We start from the raw sequence: 25,342 nt of genomic DNA, 5'->3' as shown, positions 1-25,342 counted from the left end.
AGAAGTAATCAGTTTTATTACTTAACATGTTCTGAAAAGGACACGAGGACATTGTATTAGAGCGTTGCACTGTGTGCACTAGGCTCCTAACAGAGACTGTGTGTGTATGTGACAAAATGCAGACTTGGCAGAGGTGATGTGTGATTGATTTTTGCTAATTTAATAGAAGACTCATTTCAGACTAAATGTTCTACTTATGTCTTAAATTTAGACCTTGAGCTTTCTAAATTAGAAACTTTATCTCCACCGAGCTGAAAATCATCTCTGACATAAAACTGAAAAGTTAACAAAGGGGATTTAAGTAGTAGCAGTTTTTTTTTAATGATAAGTTATCATATTTAAGCTTGAGCATCAAGAGCACATGTTTGGGAGGTATTGTAGTAACAAATAGGACTCAAACTAATAATATAACTACCACCTCTAAGGCCCCGAAGTTGGCTAACCTCATCCACTGGTGGGTGATCATATCTCCCCCCCGACCTGTTGTCCTGACTCCCCCTTGCCCTAGCATGTCTATTGTAATTCATCAATCTTTAGCCATGGGGATACAGGACTGGATACAGATGCACAAGGCAGGAATCAAACTTGCGAACCCCACGCGAAACACATGTGGTCTTACCACTATGCTATCCGGCTGCTATAGCTGGGACATCGTGTTTTTGGGTTTGAAGCACACTGAAAACAAGAAACCACAGAAACATGTGAGGGGAAAGACCATCTCTGAATCGAGGAGGCCTAAGGCTACTTTCACCATCTTACAATGCTGTGATTGCAGCCATTCCCCAACTCTCTGTGAATGGTACTCATGGCCTTTGATCAGTGGTCTTTGATCAATGGTTGTTGATCAATGGTCATGAAAATTTGCATATTAATGATCAAGGAACTGACCTCACAGCGCATTCATTCAGTGGGCTGGTTTCAGTAATTATGGAAATGTACTGTTTATAAGATTGGGGAAACCCGCAGTCAGCCGAGACTGAACAAGCCACTTGGATGAGTGAAGAAACATTTCTACCACTGAAAACTTTACGTCAAGATGATCAGAATCAACCTTTTGGGATTTACTTACCTGGATAATTGAGGATGCATCAAGATATAATTGGATAACCTCAGTTTTCAAGGACCGTGGCAAACAGTCATTTATTGAGCAGCTGTGAGGCTGACTAGCAGTTGTAGTTGGCTTCAAAAAGGAGGCTGTTATCAATACATTGCATCCTTAACCCTTTTAATCATCACTTTGGGCTATCCAATGACACCCTAAATGATGCTAAAAAGGCTCTGTTACTGAAAACCTTCTGTTACTGGCATGCTGATAGCAATCCTTTGATGTCATCAGTGAGTGACAGAGAGCTATCTTAATAATAATTGACATGATAGTTGTGGCAGTTTTCTATAATGTATTCAATGTCAAATCATATGTGAAGTACCAATGGTATTGTGTAGCCAAATGTCAAAATGTGGATCAGCTTTTAGTTCCATTTGTCTTCTGTTAGGTGTGAAATATAACCTGAGAATACATGTGTTGCATATAATCAGATGGCGTATAATCATTATTCACTGGTAATTAAGTCACTGTGCATGTATATATTCAAGAATACATTATATGTGTTTTCTTGTTGTCTGTTTTCCTACCCATCTTATCCTCCTGGGTGTATGACAGGTAAATTGCATGTATAAGTTGTAAAGCAGTTTGAGCTTAAGAGTAGCAGAAAGCTATTACTTAGACAGGTGTCCCTTCTTTCTTGAGACACTTTGCATGTTTGCATTCTGTTTGGTGCTGCGTGTTGTCGTGGTGGGGGATGTCAGTCATTTATTGAGCTTCTTACATTGACTTTACCCTAAAAACACAGGCCCTCTTCATACTCAGAACCAGTTCAAAAACATCTCAGATCAAGATAAAAGGGAAAGTGAACCACTTCCTGCTGCCCCTGACGTTTGGGTATTGAGTGGAGTGGAGATGCCAGCAATCCACTTAATGTTAAATACTGTAGCCTTTTATCTTGAGGGAAGAAAATACAGTGAGCTAAGAGCATAAAAAGGAGCACTTATCTCCTCTTGGTCACTAATGGTGGTGACAGCAGCAGCGTTGACCCAATGTAATGTTCAGAGGGCTTTCAAGTTCCAGATGAGATTTTCAAAGGAAACAGTCAAACAGCATGTTAAATTGCTTCTATTAATATAACAATTACGCCTTTGTTCATAGTTTTCTGCAATTAAGCTCCAATTAAGATGTACACCCTAATGTAGTTGTTTGATTAGACATAAATATGACATTAAAAAACATGAAAGAAATGCCCAGTGGAATAAACTGGTAGTTCTTAAGGTTATTTTAAGGTAAAAGAAGGAATATATAAATGATTACTGACATGAAAAAATTGTTTAACTGGATGTCTTTACCTCTGTATTACAGACTGTGAATGATCTTGAAATGCATCCAGGCATTAGAGCAGTGTAGCCACTAGATCCCCCACGGCTTTTCCTTAGAAAGGATATATTTAGGCATTTTCTTCTGTTTAGAGCCCCACATTTGCATAAAAGTGTCTAATTCAGAAGATTCTGGGATCACCTCAACAAGCAACCCCCACCGCTTTATGACAAAGGGATATAGTCGATTTAAAAGCATACAGGAGCCATTTATGAGTGCAGCAGAAGGAGACATGGATTTATTTTAAAACGATAGTATTTGTACAAATGTTGAGCCATATCCAGGTTTTATTGAACAACATCTTACTGTGATGCTCTGGCAGGGAGGTACACATGGATGGAATGTAGTTATTGTTTAATTTGTATATTAAACAGGTCATTTGGCTTGTATGGTGAGAAATGTAATGGAAGTGCTTGTTCTCGATGTCCCCCCTTTGCACACACATTATGACAAATAGGAGGCAGTGATGGTTGTAACCAGGGACATTATAAAACAGAGACAGAGAACAGAAAGTGAACAGGATACAATTCAGTGGCCACTATATTAGGTACACCTGTGGAATCCACTTTATAAAAAGCATTTCTAACTTAACGAAGCCTTTAATAATTAGATTTGGTACATATTAGTAAAGCAGGGGTGCTTTAGATACCTAGGATGTTGATAGCACATGGAAATCGTGGAAATTCAACACCATCTTTCTGCGATACATTACGTTTAAAGTAACGTTAACTTTACTCTGTTTCACAGGATGCTGTGAGAGTCGTTGTGTAACTCTAGAAACAGTGTTGGATGACACTGTCTGTAGTTCTGGCTGATCTTGTCATTTGACCTGACTGACATCCTGAGAACACCAATCAATGCGGTTTCCCAACACCAGAGGTAACAGTACACACAGTTTCAGACTGAATATCAACACAAAGAAGCATTTATTCTTTTTAAATTGTAAATGTGCAGATTTAATGCTCATATGGACAAATACACGGTGGTGAGCTGCCCTTTGTAAATCCAAATCTCAGCAACAAATTGGTGCAAAATTACATCAAAATGCCTGAAAGAAAACAGTAGGTAATACATGTGCATCAAAGACATCATGTTACTTTGTATGCAGTGCAGCTGATAAAGGTGACTTTACAACATTAAATGGAGGTTTGATACGAGAGATAAAGGGAAAGCATCTTAACATCACATGAAACGTTCTGTGATGTACAAAATAAAGAGTTAGAAATGAATAAAGACACTGAGGGCACAAGCAAAGAAATGTGATTACTGCACAGACTTCCTTTATAAAATTAATTATCTACAGTTTCTGTTTAAAAAAAGAAAACAAAAACAAACATTTGTGAGTTAATTAAAAAATGTTAAACCGCATTTTGCATTTTTAATAAATAATATATACTGAGATGTGTTATATTAAAGTTTGTGTTACGGATAAACAGACTTGAAATATCACGAGGGAGGATGTATATGGTAGCTTCACAGTAATGAAAAAATAAAAAAGGCATATGAACACCATCAGTAGTTTGTGTGTGATACCGACCTTGAGGTTACATCGCAGCCCAGAATAAACATCATGTTTGGAAGATCAGTTGCATAATAAAATTCCACAGAGGGTTCTAATGTACGGGTAAAGCATTTCACTTATAGTGCATATACAAATGTGTGTATATAAGGCCCAGAGCTACAGATAATGGACCTTTTTCATCACAGAGGACCTGAGCAGATATTAAAACCTATAACTTCAACTGTGTAGGGAAAAACAAACCACACATATTTCATAAAACACTTTTTTTTTTACTTGCATCCAATGAGCTTCATAGCAAAAATGCATTTCTTTGAATTCACAACTTCAAAATTAGCAAATTAAACTTTTTCCTCTAGTGAATCATTGTAATAGACCTCCGCCAACTAAAGACTTTTGCAATTATCTAGTTAAATCGGTGTTCTTCTTTACTGGTTTTGCTCCTGAGTCTCATTGGGTTTGTAAATCAGGAGGACTTTATATCAACTATCAATATCTTTTGACTGGAGGTCAAAGTCATTTAGTTTTGTTTGGTGAAAAACAAGTTCTATTTTATTTTCTCTGTCAATATGGCAGACTGTAGAACCCGGGAGAGACAAAACCACATGGCATGAAAATGGAAAAGGTCTGCCAGCTCCTCGTGGCAAATTTCAAAGAAAGCTGTGGTGGAGAGACATTCTCACTTTGCAAGTACTTCTCTGAAAATATACAGACGAGGGACAATGACAAAAACCTTGTATCTGGTCCAAGGAAGAATAAGACTACAAGTACCATTTACCCCTTTTGGGTGCCTGTGAAGAGAGTAGTTTCGCCCCATCTGTATGCTTCAATCCATATCCGTCCTCTTTCCAAACCACTTTAAGGTCAAGGATCATCCAACCCTATTTTTTTGCAGGCTTTGCCTTTGTGTTCACAATTCTCCATTGTGTCTAAAGTCAAAAATAGTGTGTCCAGTGAAATTCCCCTTTGGACGTTTTGGATGCGGTGGTACCTCGTTGAGGGCACATAGTTCATACACAGGTCCCTTGATGGTACACAATGTGTTTGCGGTGCTTCAGACCCAGGGCTCTTTCTTTCAAGTCCATCACTCGCTGCTGTGATGTGTCGACCAGAGCACTGGCTATGGCGATACCTGCAATCCCAGAGACAAAATAGGGTAATCAGTGAAAGATGGGCAGTATTATGCTGTTTTAGATGGGCTCAAATTTTACTGAAAGTGTGATGTGACAGAGGTGAGATAAATACGGCTTGATCAAGGTAAAACTACGACCACTTTTTGAGAGTAGATTTTTATACGTGCCTGTGTTATTTGTTATAAACCCATGTTTGTCCTTATACAGAAATAATTAAAGGGATGTAGACAAGTAGTACAAAACATTGATACATTTATCGTAGAATATCACTTCACACCAAGAAAGGGTGGATACATGTTGCAACTGACATGGTTGATTATCTCTCTAGATAGTAAAGTGGCATAGTGTCTTTCCTTATCTACAAGCAGCTAGAAACAGCTAATTGTTACCAAAATTGAAAATAACCCTTTTTCAGAAGTCCCTAAAAGAGAGAGGGCTAAAATTCTTTTTTTTTTTTAAATGCAGAATATCTTCATTTGTAAGAACACATCCTGCCAAGACAAGACTGATTGAAAAGACATTCTTTTTAAAAATGTCATTATAGCCAGTAAAGGAGAGTTGGGTCTGTCACCAATGATAACTTATACCTCACATGGTTAAATCTTTTCCATATCCAGTAATTATTTTCAGTGCTTAAAATGTGGAGTTCAAAGTGGAGTTCTGCAAGGATCTAAATTTGTACCTTCTATTTTTATAGTCCTTAGAAAAGCAAGTCCCTGTTTGTATCTTTTGAGTTTGATCAGAGAAGTGCTATTTTATCCTCGTTTGGACTTTCATATATTCACAGTCACACTGACAGAAAGGCAGAAGGCCAAGCTAAAGGTAGCACAGCTGAAGATGTTGAAATGACCAGAATGGACAAGAACAGAAGTGGGTATATCAGCGAGACAGCTCAAGTCAAGTGTTTTGGAAATGGTTTGGGCATGAGGGTTGGTTTGCACAGGAGGGATAATAGTTATATTGGACAAAAGATGTTGAATGGATGTAGTGAAGGAGGATGTGCAGAGGCTTGGTGTAACAGAGAAGGATGCTACAGATACGATTAGATGGAAATAGATGCTGTGGTGACCCCCAAAGTGAAAGGAGGACTGTGATTTATTTCTTTTATCTAATAATGTTAATAAAGCTTCTTTCTGGCCACAGCAGATGAATCTGCATAGTATTCTGCAAATTTCTATGCCAGAAGTACTTCCTGATGCAACCCTCTCAGGGATGATTTCCAGTAATGTTAATATTAAACTATTACTGATGGTAAAAATAAACAATAGGACAGATGAAAGTAAAGAGGCTGTGCCAGATTTACTAGATGGGGCAAATTGGCATGTGAGCACAATCTAGAAATAGTAATGATAGTTGTGGTTAGTTTTGCAGGTAATTTACAAAAGTTTTGCTGTTTTCAAAATAAAGTCAGAGTTCATTTCAATGTAACTGCCAAGACCTGTGCAATTTAGGTCACAAACTAAGAGATGATATTCAGCTGCAGGTAATTTACTAACAAGAAAGGCACAGCTTGTTAATTGTAATCAGTAACATATAAATATAGGTCATACGTATGTTGCATGTAGGCCTACATTTAATGTAATTAAATGTAGCCTGGCAGAGAGAGTCGTTTTAATGAACACCGGCTTCAGTAATTGAAAATATCTGATAAATGTTGGCACAATTATGTAAATTGTGTGGCACAAATGTTAGTAAATCAATTTGTTTGCTTAAGTTAAATATTCTCCATCTTATATTTTGTGCATTGAGGAAGGAACCTGATGCGTTTGACAGAGGGTCCATCACTGCACTCTGTTTGTAAATATAGAACGATATCTAATGCTAGTTGGTGCTGGTGGTACGAGTTAGTGAATCTGGCCCTATGGGAGAAAACATCAAGGTGAAATTCCTTAGCATGTGGCGATGCATCATCTTTTCAATAGGCACCTCTTCACAACATCCAAAAAATGTTTTATCAACATCTTTCTGAACTCAGTAGGAGGCAGCGGGGATAGCGCTCAGGTCAGTGAAGTATATCTTCCCGCCATTGTGTCTCTTTTCCTTCTTTTCCCTCTGTCTCCCTCTCACCATCCATCAGGATGTCACACCTCTAAAAACATCTTCTGTGAGTGAAGTTTGCCACGGTTTCCACAGCAGGGCTTACAGACATCAGGATGGATGCACCAAGCATCAGATGCCTCGGAGCATTGTGTTAGTTTGGCAGTTGTACTGTTAATGTGGTTTTAGAGTCATGGCAGCTTTGTCAATACAGCCAGTCCTCTCCCTGCCGACAACCGTGGGCCTGACAATGCATGGTCATTACGACAAGTGCTCAATCTGCCGGCATGCAGGAGCCAAATAAACAAAACAGGCAAATAGCAAAGGGAATCTGCCGTGCTCTTGATATGATTTGGATGCAGGATGTTTTCAGCATTTCACACTCAAGTGATTCTTGGGATATTTTTTTTTCTCCAGTGGGTGGAAAGGGGAAAGCTGATTACACAGTGCGTGACAGTGTGTACATGACTCTGCAAGTTTATGCATTTAAGTGTGCATTCACCTGTGCACAGTATTATGAGTATTTTGCAAGTTCTGACACAAGCAAACATGGCAGCGAGCGGTAATGTGCTCTGTTCTTCCAAAAAACATTGGAGGCAGATGATCAGCTAGCAGCACATGGTGTGTCGGAATATGGTTCATTACGGCTCTTTGTTTTTTGTTGGCAATAGTTTCATAGGTATGCTTGTTTGGCGACCATACATACAGGATTTGGCTTGTCTTGGACTTTTGGTAATTTGTAATTTGCTTTAAACTCCAGCAAGGATTGTTGCAGATTCTCTGCATGTCTGTGGAGTAAATACACGCCCATGCTATTGCTGCATTGCTTGTATGCTTATTCTATGCAGTGCCACTGATAACGCTGAGCTGTGTGCTTGGATTTTCCTCTTTTTCTTAAATTGGAATTTTAAAACAATATTTATTGAATATAGTAAAGACAGATTCCAGTATTCTTTAATTCATTTAAATCTGAGAAGTCTTTAACCTCAACAAAAGAGCTTAAACAACTCCTTTCACATCCTTTAAGGCTTCATAGATTGTTGGGACAGCAAAAAGATATATTTATTGCATTAACCTCCTATGACCTGGCATCCACATATGTGGACATCACATTTTGGGTTATTTAGACCAAAATACTCTACAGGGGCCTGATATCAAAGGGTGGGTTTTGATTATTGATTAAAATCGATTCTGGCTTGGATAACGTGATATTGATTCATTAAAATCCTGAATCGATTTTTCAATATAAATTTATTTTGCCCCAAACGCCAGAATCTCAGGTTAAACCTCACAAAATTTCAACAACCACCAAACAGCTAAAACGGTAAATGATAGCAGGAACACGGATTCTGCACAAAGACGTAAACACAAAGCGCGGACCCGCCGACGCATCAGAATCAGTGACATGTCGCATTTCTCACCCGAAGGCACGGACACGGTCGGGGCTGAAAGCTGACAGCTCACTGATTCTGATGTTTCGGCGGGTTCGCGCTTTGTGTTGATGCCCTTTTTGCGCTGATTCTAAAGCTGCAGGTTTTATCTCTCTCCAAACAATATTGACTGCAAAAGAAGATCCAAACTACGCTTCACATAAACATCGTCATGAATTCCCTCTGACTTTTGCTGTTTTGCTTCCACCACGATAAAAATCACACTTCATGCACAGCTCTCTCTCTCTCTGTGTACTTCAAGAACAGTTTCCCGTCTAAAAATCTCTGTTTTCTGCATTATTCACCTGCTTGTTGCACAAGTCTACCGTTGTTTACAGCGCTATCGGCCGCTGTTTTTTTTTCTTCTTTTACTTACTTCCGAAAAGAAAGCCTAATTTCTGCTGTTCAATACTGAACAAATTTAAACTTTAAACTATGCAAAATTGCAAAACTCTTAGGTGTGTCTCTAATCAAATCTCTGTAACTTTGCTCTGCTTCACTTCAGCAGCAGGTAATGTTCATATGTTGATTAAGGGTTTTCTTTCGTTTTTGATCTACTGCAGAATATTTTTATAAAATCCCAGGCCAGGAAAATCGCCTCAGTTTTATCCTCAGTTACTTTGACACAAAGGCATTTGATAAAATCTGGCAAGTGTCAGCTTTCTTTTTATAGATATAAAAATATGGAAATGTAATGCTGCATGAACTGAATTATAATATTTCTGACTGTCTAAGGCAAAATTTCCCTGATTCAAATCGATTCTAGAAATCAGTGACGATACCCAACCCTACTGATATCCACTTATGAGGACATTATACTGCTACTGTTCTATTGAAATTTTAAACGAATGTCCTCATATATGGCTCTCATTTTTCTTAGAAACAAAAATCAGGTAGAAAAAAAAAATCTGGTAATTCTTTGTTTTTACATTCATCGGGTCCCAATATGCCCAAATATCAAAGAGAAATTAAAAATGCATGCCGTGGAAGAGTTCGGGTCTTAGGAGGTTAAATTAAATTCCCCTCAATGAGAAGAGAAAAGAAACTTGAGGGTTTAGAAGTGTTTGATAAATAATCAAATGAAAAACATGAGCACAACAGATAATAAGAGGCATTTCTCACATTTCCTAAATCTGCTGTCACAGGTTTGTTACCTGGTTGTTTGCAACTTATTTGCTTACCACAAGAACTTTATAAAAAGACACATGCAGCAGGAATGTAATGTTTCTGTGGAACATTGAGCCATTTTCATTTACCTACATACATGCACTGCATCTGCACATTATCAAACACATGGCCTCACAATGAAAGATCACACAGAGTGAAAAAGCAAACCGAATTAATTTTCTAACGTGATATCTGAATATTCCTCCATCAAAAAAGCTTTCACCTCTGACAAATTGCCATCATAATTGTGTTGATTTTTCCAGGTGAACACACACATCTCCATTTGCAAAATTAAATTGGTCAAAAGTAATCAAATCATGCTGCAGGTGAGTGCAAGTGCTCATTTGCTGCCGTGGTAACAGAGCACATTAACGTGATTGTTTTGTCAGGTGAGTTGACGCATCATTAATCCCCCCACCCCACCTCACCCCCCTAACATGCACAGACCCCTCCAACTCCTGATGTACTAATAGGGTCATTAGCAGGAGACAAAATTCCCCAGGAACACATATCGACACAGACCCGATGTGGAAAACTGGGACTGCAGCTGGAAAACATCTGTGACAGGCGGAGCCTGCTTGCTAACCTGGTCACAAAACTCACAGTGAGGCCCTCCTATATAAGAAACATCAAAGCTTGGTTTTGTGTTTCCCCTTGAATGAAAGTGGGAAGCGTGCTGAGGATGCAGAGCAGTGGTAAACAGAAGAACAGAGCTATCAGCATTCAATGAAGCCAACGTAAATTAAAGTCAGTCAAACAGCAACATACTGATATTCAAATATTAATAGATCCACGAAACACAGATTTCAGTAAACATGACACATAGCTACAGTGGCTTTGAAGTACACATGTTGGGATTCAGATATCTAGGATGCTTTACATTAATAGTACATGACAGCATTTGGTGGTGGATTTCTTCACGCCTGCTAAGAGATCTGAAGTGCACAAATTTACATTTAAATATCTCTAAGTGTATTAGAGCCAAGAGGACAAAAAGGCAGACCAGTATGCCCAACAGTAAAACAAAACAACCAAAACCATGTGTCTTTAAAGTTGAAAAGCAGTCATTTTAGTGGCTACATGAATTCAAGCAGTGGTGCTCATTGGGGAGCTGACTTTGCCTCGACTTTCCTTTGCTGCGTTTTTCTTTTAAATGTATCTGATAAAATTATAAAGTCAGCAAGACCTTGAATCTCTTACTTGATCCGTATACACTTCTAAACTGATGTCCATCAATTTAATAGTACGCCCGCATTTTGGAGCAAAACAAAAGGCAAGTGGCAAAGGAAAAACAAGATAAGGGTTAAGACTTCATCATTCAAACCTGCACAATAAATACAGGAGTTGTTTGTGTGTAAATGCCACACAATGGGTAAAAGTCAACAAGCAGACAGATGGAGGAGTGGGGGGTGACAGGAGGGAGTATCCCAGTGGGTTAGATGGTTTCAAAGATGGAGAGGATCAAAGTATTGGAGATCCATTCTGGGTCAATGGAGCTGAGTTTCCAAGCTTTGCCCTCCATTTCCTGTCATGCAGCTCTCAAGTCTGACACTCAGAGGGTGACAGTGGGGGTGTAGGGAGGAGGGTTTGAAGAGGTCAACTCACAGAGTGGAAGAAAAGGACAATACAGCTACAGCAATCCTTTTAGGATACTCAGTCTGCTTATAAAAATTCATGTTGAGAAATGTGCTTATTTATAATAGCCAGACAGTTAAATGAGGTCGATAGAAATTTAATCATTGGGTATAGAATAAGATCCAAGAAGTATTTTGTCTCGCTCTTTAAAAATCTTTAAGAACAATTAGCATTGAAGCCCAAAACACAGAGAGCTCACTTTTCTCTCTTAAATCTATTTTCATAAGAACAGCATGTAAATTAAAAATAAATAAAAGTTGGCTTAATATTTATTTTTCTATTCTGTCCTTTTGGTGCTAATGTTTAGTCACAACTATAAACGGTAAAGCTTACTTGGTTTTGGGTCTCACACCCTCCCGCCTAATAAAGGAGACATGGAAATGTGTTTAATTTAATCTCGCTTTAATCAGGCATCAATTTTATTCATTGAAGGCTGTTAGTGATAAATAGCATACCATTCTAACTGATCAATTTTCTAATCTCTTCTCTATTAGCTGTAGTTTGAGCAATGTAAAAGAGACTTGGCAGCAGATGAGGATCAAGCATATAAACGTTGATACATTTTCTGCATTGCCAACTGAAAACAGGAAGATTTCTATAATAGTGTGATACACAGTTTGCACTGCTGTGACTGTAAAGCTCTGCTCCATTCAGTGGTGATAGTAAAATACAGTGTCACAGATCAGTGTCACATTGCATGACTGAGTCGAACTGTCAGAGAGACGGCCCAGTATTTGACTCCAGGATACTTTGGTATGCAGATGAGTTTAAGGTGAATGCAAAGTGTACCCGATCCAGTAACTACAAAACAAGTCTAAATCATTACCCTCGACAGTTTTTCATATGGCTTTGTTCAACAAACTTATCTTTTATAGTCAAAAAGCTCCACTTTGGTCACATCTGTCCAAAGGACATTGTTCCAGAGCTTTTGTGGTTTCTTCAGATGCAACTTTGTAAAACTAAACTGTGCTCCTGTGTTGTTTCTAGAGAGAAGAGGCCTTCTCCTGGCATCCCTTCCTAAAAAGCCTTACTTGTCTTTTTCTAATTGTACTGTCATAAACCTTAACATTTAATAATGTCTGACCATTGTACACTCTGCTCTGGGGGTGAATTTGATGGGGCATCCATTACTGTAATGCAGTCCTGTGACAACATTCTTTACGAGATCATTGTATAAAACATATTCCTACAGCAAAGAGTCTATACAACACTTAACGCATAGTATAAATAAAAGAATCTGTGAAAACATGGCATTTCCTGTGGATTTTAAACCAAAGCTCTAAATCTGATCTGCTCCGTGCAGCTTATGTCTATCATGATCTAACCAGGTAAAGAGAGCCATCGTTGTGACACTAAAAACTTTGGCTTTAGGCTCAACAAAGCTTGTTAACCTATTCATTTTCTTTCTAGCATACCCCTCTGGTCTCACTCTATGAGCTGAGCTAGTGTTACAAACATCTTGGCCTGTCAACACAAAAACAGTTTCAGCTGCATTTTGCACTTGTTGTTCTTACGTCTGACAGAACAAATGCATTCTTGTTTTCATCAGTCCAGCTGTCAGTATGTAACAGCTTGCATTGCTCTTTGTGTATATCCATGAACATAGCTTGAAAACACATTTCACATGTTTATGTAGAAGCCTCGATTTGAGTATTTTTCACGGTATTATTTTTATTGGAGTTAGAAATGTACATATCAGGGCCCTGTACTGAAGAACACCAAGGGGATCATTTCCTGGTTTCACATACCCTAACACTGTGTAATTACTTAAAGAGACCCAAACCATTTTGGGGACTAGGCCCTAAAGATGTTGATTTCTGCTGTAAATGTTGGCATTTAAACAAAGGATTCAAGAATTTACGCACTTTTTTTTGCTCATTTTTGAAAGCAGTCTCAGAGGGTCCCTATCTAGACACAGTTTTAACAGGTAGCTATACATGTAGTAGAACGACATGAAAGTCGAACCATTGTTTTGGTCCTGAGGTAAAAAAAACAGACAGTTGCTTTCCAATTTCATTGTTACTTCTAGAATAAAAAAGAAACTGCTGCTTAGCTGTTTTAAAATGGATTTTTAAAATATTTAAGTGTTCACAATGGAAATGCTAAAATGTTGTTTCCAAACAACAATTGTGCAAAGAGAGATGTTAGGCACATTCTGACCAGCTTTGTGGATCTACTAAGCTGTTCAATAAAGCTGCAGAATATTTCTATAAATCCTTTGTTTGCTCCCTGCACAATCATACTGCATCAAGGAGTAATATGGCAAACGAGGCTTAACTAAATTAGGAAAGTGTTTTATTAATGTGTCAACTCTTATCATTTTTTTTCCATAGTGGTGTATTTTTGCCCTATTCAGGGATAATAAAGTTGAATTTTTCTTCCCTTTCGGGAGAGGGCCAACGTGAGAATGATAGAGCAAAATGAGCAAAAGATGCTTTCTCAGGAGAGGGAACAAGGCAAAGAGAAGCCTTTTAGAGGGGTTTGGCTTATCTCCCAAATCTGTCCCCAAGTTTGACCATCCATTCAACATGTGCTTTATGGAATGACAGAATTTCACTGTGGATACTGTCCACAAAAACCTGTGGAAGGTGCTGTGGATTTTGAACTTCTAGTGGCATTGTGATGTGCCAGGATTAAGATGCAGCTGAGGTGAGGAGGGTATCAGGGTTCAGAAACTCAGAATCGCCTCTACTTTTTACAGATAATGTGGTTCTGATTTGCACTTCAGATCTGGAAATCTGCGAATGATGGTAAAATGGAACATGAGATGGGTAAGTAATAGTGGTATGATACCAAATGATTTTCAAACATGAATCAGAAGGCAAGATTGTATTCCACTTTTCACGTTTAGTCATTACCTCTATATTATGACCAAGAGAATGAAAATGTACTTTATCTGAACTTCATTTTGGGTGTATCCAACTTTAGAGAGCACAACACAAAGCTGCTGTCTGAGAAAATAGTCAGCTGTGGTACTTTTGGCATCTGTGCATGTTTTCCTGCAAAGCCCCTAGATCTAAACTCCAAACTCACTGGAGGATTACATGATGTATCTGGCTTGGGAATGCCTCAGGATGCTACACGAGAAGCCAACAACATTGGTCACAATATCTTCTTAGACTTCTGCAACCATGACCTGACTTTGGGTAAGAAGATGATGATGGATGGATGGAACAAGTATGGATGGATGGATGCCTACAACACTTGTCTTACTGTGCAAATCTGTTTTTGTTAACAAAGAGGTGTTACCTTGGGCTCCGTTCTTAACAATTCTGTAACCACTGATGTATCGCCAATCTTCTACTTGTTTTCACACATAATTCATTTTAGAAACTTGGTTCTGCTTCTTATCAAAACTGTCTTTGAAGTCTTCCTTTCTCTCTTTGTCTGTCACATTGCTTTTTCTATTTTTACTCTTGAAAGACTTAACATCTTACAGTACCTGTATTTCTCTCTTTTTTCCCCTTTTCTCATATATTCAAGGGCCTAACTGTGCTGCTGAATAGGCAGATTAGTGCAGGAAAAGGCGGCTGTGAATAGTGCTGTGCCTCTGTTTCTATTGACCCACTATCTAAGCTCAGGAGAGCGCCTGAGAAGAAAATGTAGCCTACAGTCTGTCTTTCTCCATCCTGAACTCTGCTGCGTTGAACTGAGAATAGTTGCACTCTGCTAAATCCACTAATATCATTGATAGAGCCGCTTTATGTACCAAATAATAAAAAAGTGGGAGGGGGGGAGACACCAGCTGCAGCAGATGGAGCAGAAACGGGTAAAACTGACATGAGAAAGTTCAATTGAATTGGGATGCAGAGACGGAGAAGTGGAGCCAAAAATACGATCTCTTGTTATTTTTTTCCATTCTCCCCTATGTCACCCATCCTGTCAGCCTTTTTCTCCTGCTCTGTCCATCATGTCAGGCCACTGTGACTTTGAATCAGTCAAACAGTCACACAGTGGTCAAGCTGTCGCGCTGAGCTCTTAGAGGCAGGCACTATGTGTTAGTTGTCCACTGCAATTTGGCTGACAACAGCTGTCAGCCGGTCTAACTGGAGTGGTTGCCTGCTATTTACTTGACTTTTCAGGATTTCTGATTGAATTATTGGACCAGAAAGTGAATCTATTATTAGAGAAATGGATTTGGTTTTACACAGTGATCTTTGTGTTATTTGCAATGTCACTGTATTTCTGTCTAGCTGGATCAAAATGAAGAAACAAGAGCTTCACACGGGAGCTTTTGGAGGCCTCTTCTGCTATCCAGAAAGGATGTTTCACATGCAGAGGTTAGCTCATGCAGCATGATAAAAACTCACACCATCCTGTGATACATGGAGAGTGCAGTTACACTGTAGCGGTGCAGGAAAGTAGAACTGCTCTGCAGCTCATGCAGTGCAACATGTCACACTCTAAAACTCATCAGATTCCCAAATTACCTCTCCAAGCAGAAAGAGTAACTGCTTGGATTTGCAGTCTCATTTTTCACTGATTAGACGTGGACACTAGACTCACCAGGAAAGCAGGAGCTTTGCCTTTAGGCGTACGCTCTCTTTATCATAAGTTTAGCAGAACCCTGGCTAATGCTTGAACAATATGCCAGTTTATCTGTGCTCCATTTATCGCTTGCTTTGAAAGAGGGTGAAAACCAAATCAAATTCGGCTGAAATAAAGAAACCTCTTAGAACAGCGTAATGGCTTAATGCTTAAAATGTGCCATTTGTCGCGTAGTTGCTGCAGTATGCACCAGATGTGCTGCAGTATGCACCAGATGTGCTGCAGGTACAGTAAATGACGTTTTTCAACTTAGGGACTGATTGCAATTAAATGTCTTCTCTGCTGGAGTCTGGATAATGAAAAGTGAGACGATTACTAAAAAATCCACACATCAGCTTGGAATGACGTCTTTTGGTGATTTACAGAATATCTTTAGTTGAATTGGAAGGTGATGTAGCTCTTCTCAGTAGGTGCTTTTTGATCAGTGTTTTTTGTGCTGATTATGTAAAACTAAGTGGATGCTGGACAGTAACTACATACCTTCCACTACATGGAAATCATGTAGATCGAAGGCATTTTTCTCTTGACATTTGCACTAACAGGAACTCTGAAGTGAAGTACTAGTTGCTGGGTAGTGGTTGGTAATGCAGTGTCGCCTTGTTGTGGTCTTTTCATTTTTTTTCAGCCTCTTCCTTTTCTTTCTGTGCTTTTTGTGAAGTGTTCTCTATTTTGCTCTTACCTGTCAAAACTATAATTTCCTCTGGCTTTTTTAATAGATTTCAGGTTATTTAGTTGTGTTTTTTTAAAGGTTGATGTTAAGAGCTCTTGTTTTTGTTAGCGTTACGCCTTTTTGTCCATTTAATGACCAATTAGCATACACTTATCTACACCAGTTATAGTGCACCTACGTTATATTAAGCAAGATGAGTAAGACTACAAAAACGTAGCACCAAAAAGTAGAATGGTTCCCAGGTCCAGCAGTGTACACACAGGAAAAAATACCAGGTACTACCTTGTACAGTTACTAGAATTATGGATAAGTTCCTGCAGTCTGAAAGAACCTGTGTGGAGGACATTTTCTATCCCCCGCCTTCGAAGAACAGTAATGGAACATTACAGAATAAGGAAAGAGTAAGCAGGATTTATTCTTTTTTTTTTTTTTTTTTTTTTTTTTTTTTTACAGGAAGCTGAGAAACTGTGAGCTGTAAACATGGGGCTTCATTTTGTTTCCAGTTGTTCTTTCCCCCTCTTACATGTAAAGGGTCAGTTAATGGTAACACCTCGAGGGAGCAGAGCAACGCAGGGCAAGAAGAAAACAAAGATGATGCGAAGGAAAGCGAGCTAAAATGGGCACGCTCATCATAGATTCCTCTTGAAGTGTCTTTCACAGAGGGTGGGTGGAGCAAGCCTGCAGTGATTTCACCTTCATACATGCTAACATCAATGGGGGACTGCTGTCTGACCCTACACAAGAGCCTCTCTAGGGAGCATAAGGTTGGTAGGAGAGGAGCATGAGTGTATAGTAGGCGGGAAATTTGTTGTTACTGAAGCACTTTCATGTGGCGTTCTAAAAGTTGTGTTGATGTTCTACATTTCGTTTGTATTTCTGAATACTGTGATTGTCTGTGTGTGCTTATGTGGTAATCAGAGCAACAATAACAATGTCAGACTTCAAACACTGGTAACAATAACTGCTGTTCCACTGTGATGAAAAAGGCCTAAACATTCTCCAGAGAGCAGCCTGACTGGAACAATGAGCCTCGTATTGCCCTTAATTTTCTGAAAATGAGTCTAAACCTTCTGTGATGAGCTAATGTCCAAAACATCAGGTAGATTAAGGTAGTGAACAAAAAACATCATGCCAATTGTAGTACTTTCATTATAACACATTGCATGTGTGGTTCAGCAGTTAACTGGCTTTTTTTTTTAAATCAAATTTGTCAACAGTGAATACATTCCTATAATAGGGATTCTGTGTGTGTGCATTTAAAAAAAAAATCCCCTCTTGTCCTTGTGAGCCGTCTTTAGATTGGGTCGTCTACCAGAGGCCTGGAAGCTTGTATCTTTGCTGTTCCTAGGACTGCGCTCTTCTGGAAAGAGATCTGTTGTTCCCGGGATCTGCTGGAGCCACTTGCCTAGCTTTGGGGTCACTGCACCGAGTGCTCCTATTACCACTGGGACCACTGTTACCTTCACCCTCCAAATCTTCTTGAGTTCTTCTTTGAGCCCTTCGTACTTCTCCAGCTTCTCATGTTGCTTCTTCCTGATGTTGCTGTCATTCGGTATCGCTACAGGTGTCTTCCTCTGCTTGTCCACCACCACTATGCCCAGTTGGTTAGCCATCACTGGTTTGTCCATCTGTATCTGGAAGTATCATCAGGGCATACTCAGCACAGATGTTTCTGTATACTAAGCTTGGTTATGGCGTTCCATGTATGCCCTTGTCTGCTAGCATCTTACACCCTGCTGTTATGGTAAATGGACTGGTTCTTATATAACGCTTTTCTACTCTTCTGAGCACTCAAAGCGCTTTACACAACTTGTGCATTCACCCATTCACACAAGCACATTGTTCTAAGTGCTTTTCTAAGTAGCATTCACACACATTCATACGCCGATGGATGCATCTGGTTAATATCTTACCCAAGGATATTTGGGAAGCCAGGAATTGAACCAGGATCAGTAGATGACCTGCTCTACCGCCTGAGCTACAGCCACATGTGCTGGATTGTCACAGAGGCATCTTAACACAGCCTGCACCTGGGGTCTTGTCTGGGGAAGTAGACCCCAACCTCTATGGATCTTGTAGTGCCATGATTAGCACAGAGGCACTAATCATGGCAGCACAGGGACAAGCTGTTTTGGTCCCGCTTTGTCCAGCCAGCGGTAGGATTTCTGGATATCAGCCAGTTGCTCTATCTGCTGGTGGGGCAAATTATTATTATTGTTGTTGTTATTTATGGACTGGTTGGCTAAGATTAATGGCAGGAAATTGATGGATGGCCTAATGACACACAAAGGAGAAATTTAACATTTCTTGGCTACTTTCTGGTCCTCATTTTTTCATGAAACACTTGTGTTACCTTTAGTGTCTCTAGTTTTCTCTATAGTTAGCATAATTACTTCTGGGTCTTTAATGCTTTATTCCTTCCCCTGTGTTAGACTCCAGTGACTGTTGCTATGTTTTGCAGGATCTTTCAACCTTGAGAAAATGCTTTCTTGCAAAGTGGTCAATTTTCTGTCTGCTCTGTTTGTTTTCGTCATCAAGGTACTCATCGCATTGAAGGCAACACTTCCTGCCTGGAGGAGCAAAAGCCTCCCACACCAGCTTCAGTTACATACAGTCTACTTCAACCAAAAGGCTGTAGGGGGAAAGGAAAATACAAGGGGAGATTAAATATATATGCCTGAGCGAGAAAAGTATGAAAGGTTGACTGAGGTGGAAGATGAGCTGGAGAGAGAGAAGATTGACCTCATGCTGACAGTGCACATCCCTGCAAGCTTTGGTCAGGTCTCAAAGAAAGCACTGCTGTCTTTACACTGATTTCCACAGCTGTTTGGTGGTCGACTGGAGCGACCTGGGGATATTGCATGTCACCCGTCTATAGTGCAACATGAGCTCAGACAGCGGAAAGTCAGGATGTCTCATTGAGGGGAACAATTGATCCAACAGTAAGTGTTGGAGGAAAACCAGGCAGGTCTAACCACATCAGACCAACTTTAACATGCCATATGTCAAGAGTCTTTCTGAATAATTCATTATTCTTCACATACTAAAATTAAGGACATTTTAATATCTTGATTTAAAGAAAAAAACATACATTTTGAACATTTTTCTAGTAGATCAAACACTATATCTCTAATGTGTGTGCATCAGATACAAAGAGATACATGAAAGACAAGAAACATCTGCAATCTAAACATCTGCAGCTCCATAGGAAGGGGAAAGGAACTGTGTTGGCTAAAGCTGGGACTCCAAGAGGAAATGAACAAGCGTATTGCTGGTTATGTGATAAACAGTTGCTAGAAATATCAACTCAACACATTTAAATTTGGTTGGACCGCAGGATTCCTGGATACTGGACAACAAAGGAGCTGCTTTTTTTTTTTTAAGCCCGTCTTGTCTCGGATCTTTTGCTATCAGAATCATGATTTGAATGCACTTTTTATTTTGTTGTTCAACCCTATAAGATACATTTTTACTTGGTCTCATTTTTTATCTGCCATTGCTTTGATCTTTTCCTGACTAAACCTTATTTGTGTTGCCATCATAATGGGAAAACTTAAGTCTAGGACACTTGAGGGTTTTAGATCTCTTTAGAAGTCTTGAAGCTATAGATGGGATTCTTAAAACCTGCTTAAGATTTTCTTGTGTTGCTCCAAATATTAACAAAAGAACAACTTAAGAAAAAATTAATTAAATCCCAGATTTGTATTTTACTAACGTCAGTGGGTACACTTCGAATCCCGATTTACATGTGCTGAACTAAACACTATTGGATGAGGAATAATGAAACGGCGCTGTTTCTCCCTTAATTGCCACAGATTGATGCAGAGCATAACCTGCACAGACTCTGCACACAGGATACTGTGAGCCCTACCTCTAGGTTTACAGTTTCAACATTAAACTCAGTGTAAGTAGAACACGTTTTTGCTCTGCCATGATTGAGCGTAAGATCAGGGATTGAAGATTTAACCTTTGGGCTATTAAATGACTTAGAAACAAACTACTAAGCTACCCTTCTGCTCTGCTCATGGCAGCAGTCTGTTCTAATGGTGGCAACCAAGAAACATCAAGACATCTTTTTGATGATGCCATTGATGCCATCACATTTTAGTGTTTATTCTGCTTTTGATTATAATGCCACAGCCTGTTCTACAAAAAAGCTGATGGGGAGCTGCTGCGAGGCACATATGAAGCACAGCTTGCTGCATCTGGATCTTTTTGAAACATCGTTCAGCTCACCTTGTAAAAGATCACATAATGGTGTGAATGCTTTCTGTGGCAGTAACAAAGGAATTCAGGTTTCAGAAACAGCTGTTAGTTTACAGCGGTGAGAATCAAATGAAAGCAGAGAAATAACCAGTGTGGGGCTTTGTATTTGTTATATTTGATCACGAAAAAGCAACTTAGGTCGTTGGAGATGGATGTGTGGACATAAATACTGTGTTGATAGTTGCAACTACTGCAGCTGTTCTTTATGTACAACCTGCCTTCTAAAATTTGCCAGCACAAAATATGGCCAAGGCAGCAGTTTTTTGTTTTTCTTATAGAGAAACTGTGTAAAACTTTAATGGACAATATATTGGAAGGAAAAAAACAAACAACAAATTAGAATTAGATGGAAATTACTACTCCACTCCCCTCCCTAAACAAAGAAATAAAAAATAAATCCATGCACAACACTGCAGAAGTTTACTAGAAATTTGCAGTGATGTATGCAGAAGGTTCAGGTCCTTAAATAACACGTCAGTGGCAGTTTCTTAGATAACATTGCAAATACCGCCCATCATTCTTAGAATTTCTCAATCTTTTGAACATAAAACATACTGTACTGCATATTGTCTATTACTGTCTAAGGATCTTACCAGACTGTCCAGGTGGAGGTATTCCAGATGGGATTCTGGGCAGGTACAGTAGCACTGTGAGAACACCTGCTCTGCTTCCCCAGCATGGCTCCATGGCTATGGGCTTCGGCACTGCCTACAAACAGAACACACAGACAGGGACAAAAAGGATCAACACATTAAGTATGCAACAAGTAGGCAGTGGTGTGATTTGTATGTACACAGTACTCCTATAGGTTAACAGAACAGCAAGCCAGTCAATTTGAAGGATGTAGCGCCCAGATCCCTGCTGCCAACATCCCCATGAGCAAAGCTCCCAGCTGGGGGAAGCAGGCTGACTGGCAGCCTGTGGAGCTGATTTAGATGGAGACCATCTTATCAGGCTCTCCAGGTGAGTGCACAGAAACAGGCGTTAAAATATCAGCTGCACCGCCCCTTCTGCTAATGCCTTGTGTTTTTCTACAAGCCCAAACACAGACACAGATTTATATATAAAAAACAACTTTGTTTCCTCTGTTTCCATTGATCCATCCATCAAGCAAGCAATCCGTAATCATCAGTTAGTTCTGCATTCAAACAGGTGTTGCGATTGATTTTAAATTCCTGAACACAAACCTTTACCTTATTTAACCACATTTAAATATGGTAAAAAATGAAAGCTATGAAGTTTTAAAAAATATAAGGACACCACATCATCCCTGTGCAGTCCTACTAGGACTCACTACATGTAGTTTTCCTTACTGTCTGTGTAATACCTAAATGTCTAATGGAGTTGTTTCCTTTCATCTGAATACACAACAAGGATAAGAGTCACTGATATATTGATCTGGTTTGACCCGCCTGCTGCACTGTACCACAGAGGTCACAGGGATGGACTCCGTTTAGTACTGCAGTCTGTGGGAAAGTGGCATGCTCACATATTGTATGCATAAATACATAATTTTCTTATTACAACTTTTTCTTTCAATTTATTGCCTTGTTTACCCTTTCTCTCTGCTTTTTCTGATCCATCCTCTTTTCCGTGTGGAAATCAGGAGACAAGAACATTCAGAGAATCTGCAAATGCAGTCTAGTTTTTGTGTTTTAATATACACTATTCTGTGTTGTTACTTTTAAAGAAAATTTAAACTGAAAAAAATCAAAAAGAAAACTGAAATACAGTAGCAGTTTGATAAAACAAATGAAGACAATATATGTATGTATATCTATGGTATACAACGCTGCCCTGGGGCGCTTCTGTCAGCTGTGGCTACAATGTAGCTTGCCATCAGTGTTGGTCAAGTTACTTGAAAAAAGTAATCAGTAACTAATTACTGGACTCAGCGGTCCTGTTGCTCTATTTTCACCTGTAAAGCAGGAGCAGGGTAAGCGGAGGTTTACCCTGGTGCAGGTGTGCTGCGGTCAGTTGAAGAATCCGCGAATTTCTCTGTGAATTTCCCGGAAGTTTAGGGGTTTTTTTTCGCTGTAAAAAGAAGTTTTCTTCCCACGCACGATGGACGCTAATGTTTTTGTCACTTTTTATGGAATCAAACTCAAAGTAAGGTCAGTAATTGCACGCTTTAAACGCTGCACGCTCATATTCTCTCCCACAATCGATATGTGATCCATTGTTGATCTGCACACAGCTGCTGTCACTAACGGCGCACTCGCTTACATCACTGTCGTGAGACATTCTCGCAAAAAATCACGGTTTTAGTAACGTAGTAACGCAGTGTTCCTACGGGAAAGTAACGGTAATCTAATTACAGTTTTTGCAATAGTAATCCCTTACTTTACTTGTTACTTGAAAAAGTAATCAGATTACAGTAACGCGTTACTGCCCATCTCTTCTTGCCATCACCAGTGTGTGAATGTGTGTGTGAATGGGACTAAGTAAAGCGCTATACAAATGCAGGCCATTTAACATACAGTGCTATGCAAAAGTATTGAGTATCTCATTACTTCAGACTTTGCTTGGAAAATGGGAAATATGCACATCAATTTTTTAAAACACACTGAAACTTAGTATTCAAAGTTTTTTTTTACCTCAAAATTCTACATACAATGACCCATACTGAAAAAACTTGCTTGATTTCTTTGCAAATGTATTTACAATGAAAAACAAATAAAACCTGTACATGACTATTCACAGTCTTTGACATGAAGATCAGTTGAAAATTGCAAATCAAGCTCAGTATCATCCTGCTTCTACTGATCAGATATTAGATGTTTCTACAACTTGTAGTCCACTTCAGTATATTGGACATAATTTGGATGGTGTGCCTGTCTTTATAAGGTCCCATAGTTGACAGTGTATGTCAGAGCACAAATGAAGCCATGGAGTCCAAGAAAAAGACCAAGACAGGATTGCATCGAGGTACAGAAACAATCTGTAGCATTGAAGGTCTCAGTGAACACAATGGCCTCCATCATCCACAAATGGAAGGCGTTTGAAACCACCAAGACTTTTCCTAGAGGTGGCTCCAAAGCCAGTCTAAGCAATCAGGTTAAATGGTTCTTAGTTGGCAAGTGAAAAGGACGGTCACTCAAGCGTTGTTCAGCGGAGAGAGGAGAACCTTCCTGGAGAACAACCATTTCTGCAGCACTCCACCAATCAGGCCTGTATGATAAAGCCTCACGGAAGCTACTCCTCTGTAAAAGGCACGTGACAGTCTGCCTGGAGTTTTCCAAAAGGTGCCTTGAAGGACACTCAAATTATGAGAAACAAAATCCCCCAGTTTAAGGGTAGAACTCTTTGGCCTAAATGCCAAGCATCATGTCTAGAGGAAATTGGCAGCACTCATCACCTGGCCAATACCGTTCCTAAATGAAGCATAGTGGTGGCAGCATCATACTGTGGGGAGGTTTATCATCAGCAAAAACTGGGAGACTAAAGATGAATGCTTCAATGTACAGAGACATCCGACTCCAGAGCGCTCTGGAACTCAGACTGGGGTTAAAGTTAATCTTCCAACAGGACAACCACCTTAAGCACATAGCCAAGATAACAAAGGAGTGGCTTCAATATCATTGTGTGATTGTCACAGACTTGAAGGTAAAAAACCTGAACTCATTTGAACATCTCTGGAAATATCTGAAATTGGCTGTGCACGGACGCTCCCCATCGAACCTGATGAAGCTGGAGCAGTACTGCAAAGACAAATGGGAGAAATGGGCTAGAAATAGGTGTGTCAAGCATGTGGCATCACAACCACAGGTTTTGAGAGTGTAATCGCTGCCAAAGGTGCTTCAACAAAGTACTGAGCACAGGCTGTGAACACCTATGTTTATGGTATGTTGTTTATTTTTCATTTGAGGGGTTGATCAAGTCATACAGAAAATGACTCTTCACATTTGTGTTGCTAAAATTGGTTCTACAAATCATAGGATGTATTTAGTTTTTCACAGGACTGCTTAGAGATGTCTGCAAACTTTTCTTTCCAATGTCTGCACTTTGCGTTGGCTCTGGTGAGTGTTTTGCATAGCTTGGTTATAGCACAGTGAAATTTTGCAGAGTGACATGACTTTTTTTTTTTTTTTTTTTTAGAAAAATCAAACACATGGAAGAACATTAAATATTAAACACACAAATGCTGAATGCACAATTGCACATTGGTATAATACTGTGGTTAACATGGGCAGCTCAAAGCACAACTCTGTCAAACTGAATAAATTCATAACAGGCCGCTGTGAGAAAACACCATCTGTGCGTACAAAAGTAAATAAAAGTAGCTCTCCAACTATGGGATTACTACGGGTGACCTTAGATTCTAATAACTTAAAATTCAATGAGACTGATTTCAACTCTCCAACACTGAGTACAATGTTTGTATGTTAAACACTGTAAATATAAGTAGTGGGCAGCACAGTGGGCTTTTATCAAAAAAGTGATCAAATTAACAGAGTACTTGGACCAGCTTGGTACAGGACACACACACGCACACACACACAAACTCCCCTG

At 39.4% G+C, this 25,342-nt stretch overlaps 1 protein-coding gene across 1 annotated transcript in view; it reads right to left on the bottom strand.

Annotated features, from left to right (window-relative positions):
• Positions 1 to 2,662: 2,662 nt before the first annotated feature.
• atrnl1a (attractin-like 1a) overlaps positions 2,663 to 25,342 on the bottom strand; it is a 341,974-nt gene continuing 319,294 nt past the window's right edge. Inside the window, exons 31-32 of the mRNA XM_080869803.1 lie at positions 21,424 to 21,538; positions 2,663 to 5,076 (exon numbers count right to left, since the gene is read on the bottom strand). Of these exons, the coding sequence (XP_080725929.1) occupies positions 4,955 to 5,076; positions 21,424 to 21,538 (237 nt within the window). The 3' untranslated portion in view covers positions 2,663 to 4,954. The remainder of the gene's footprint in view (positions 5,077 to 21,423; positions 21,539 to 25,342) is intronic.

Source organism: Rhamphochromis sp. 'chilingali' (genome assembly GCF_963969265.1).
Source record: "Rhamphochromis sp. 'chilingali' genome assembly, chromosome: 20".
Lineage (NCBI taxonomy): Eukaryota > Metazoa > Chordata > Actinopteri > Cichliformes > Cichlidae > Rhamphochromis > Rhamphochromis sp. 'chilingali'.
This window is presented reverse-complemented; position numbering and strand designations above follow the sequence as displayed.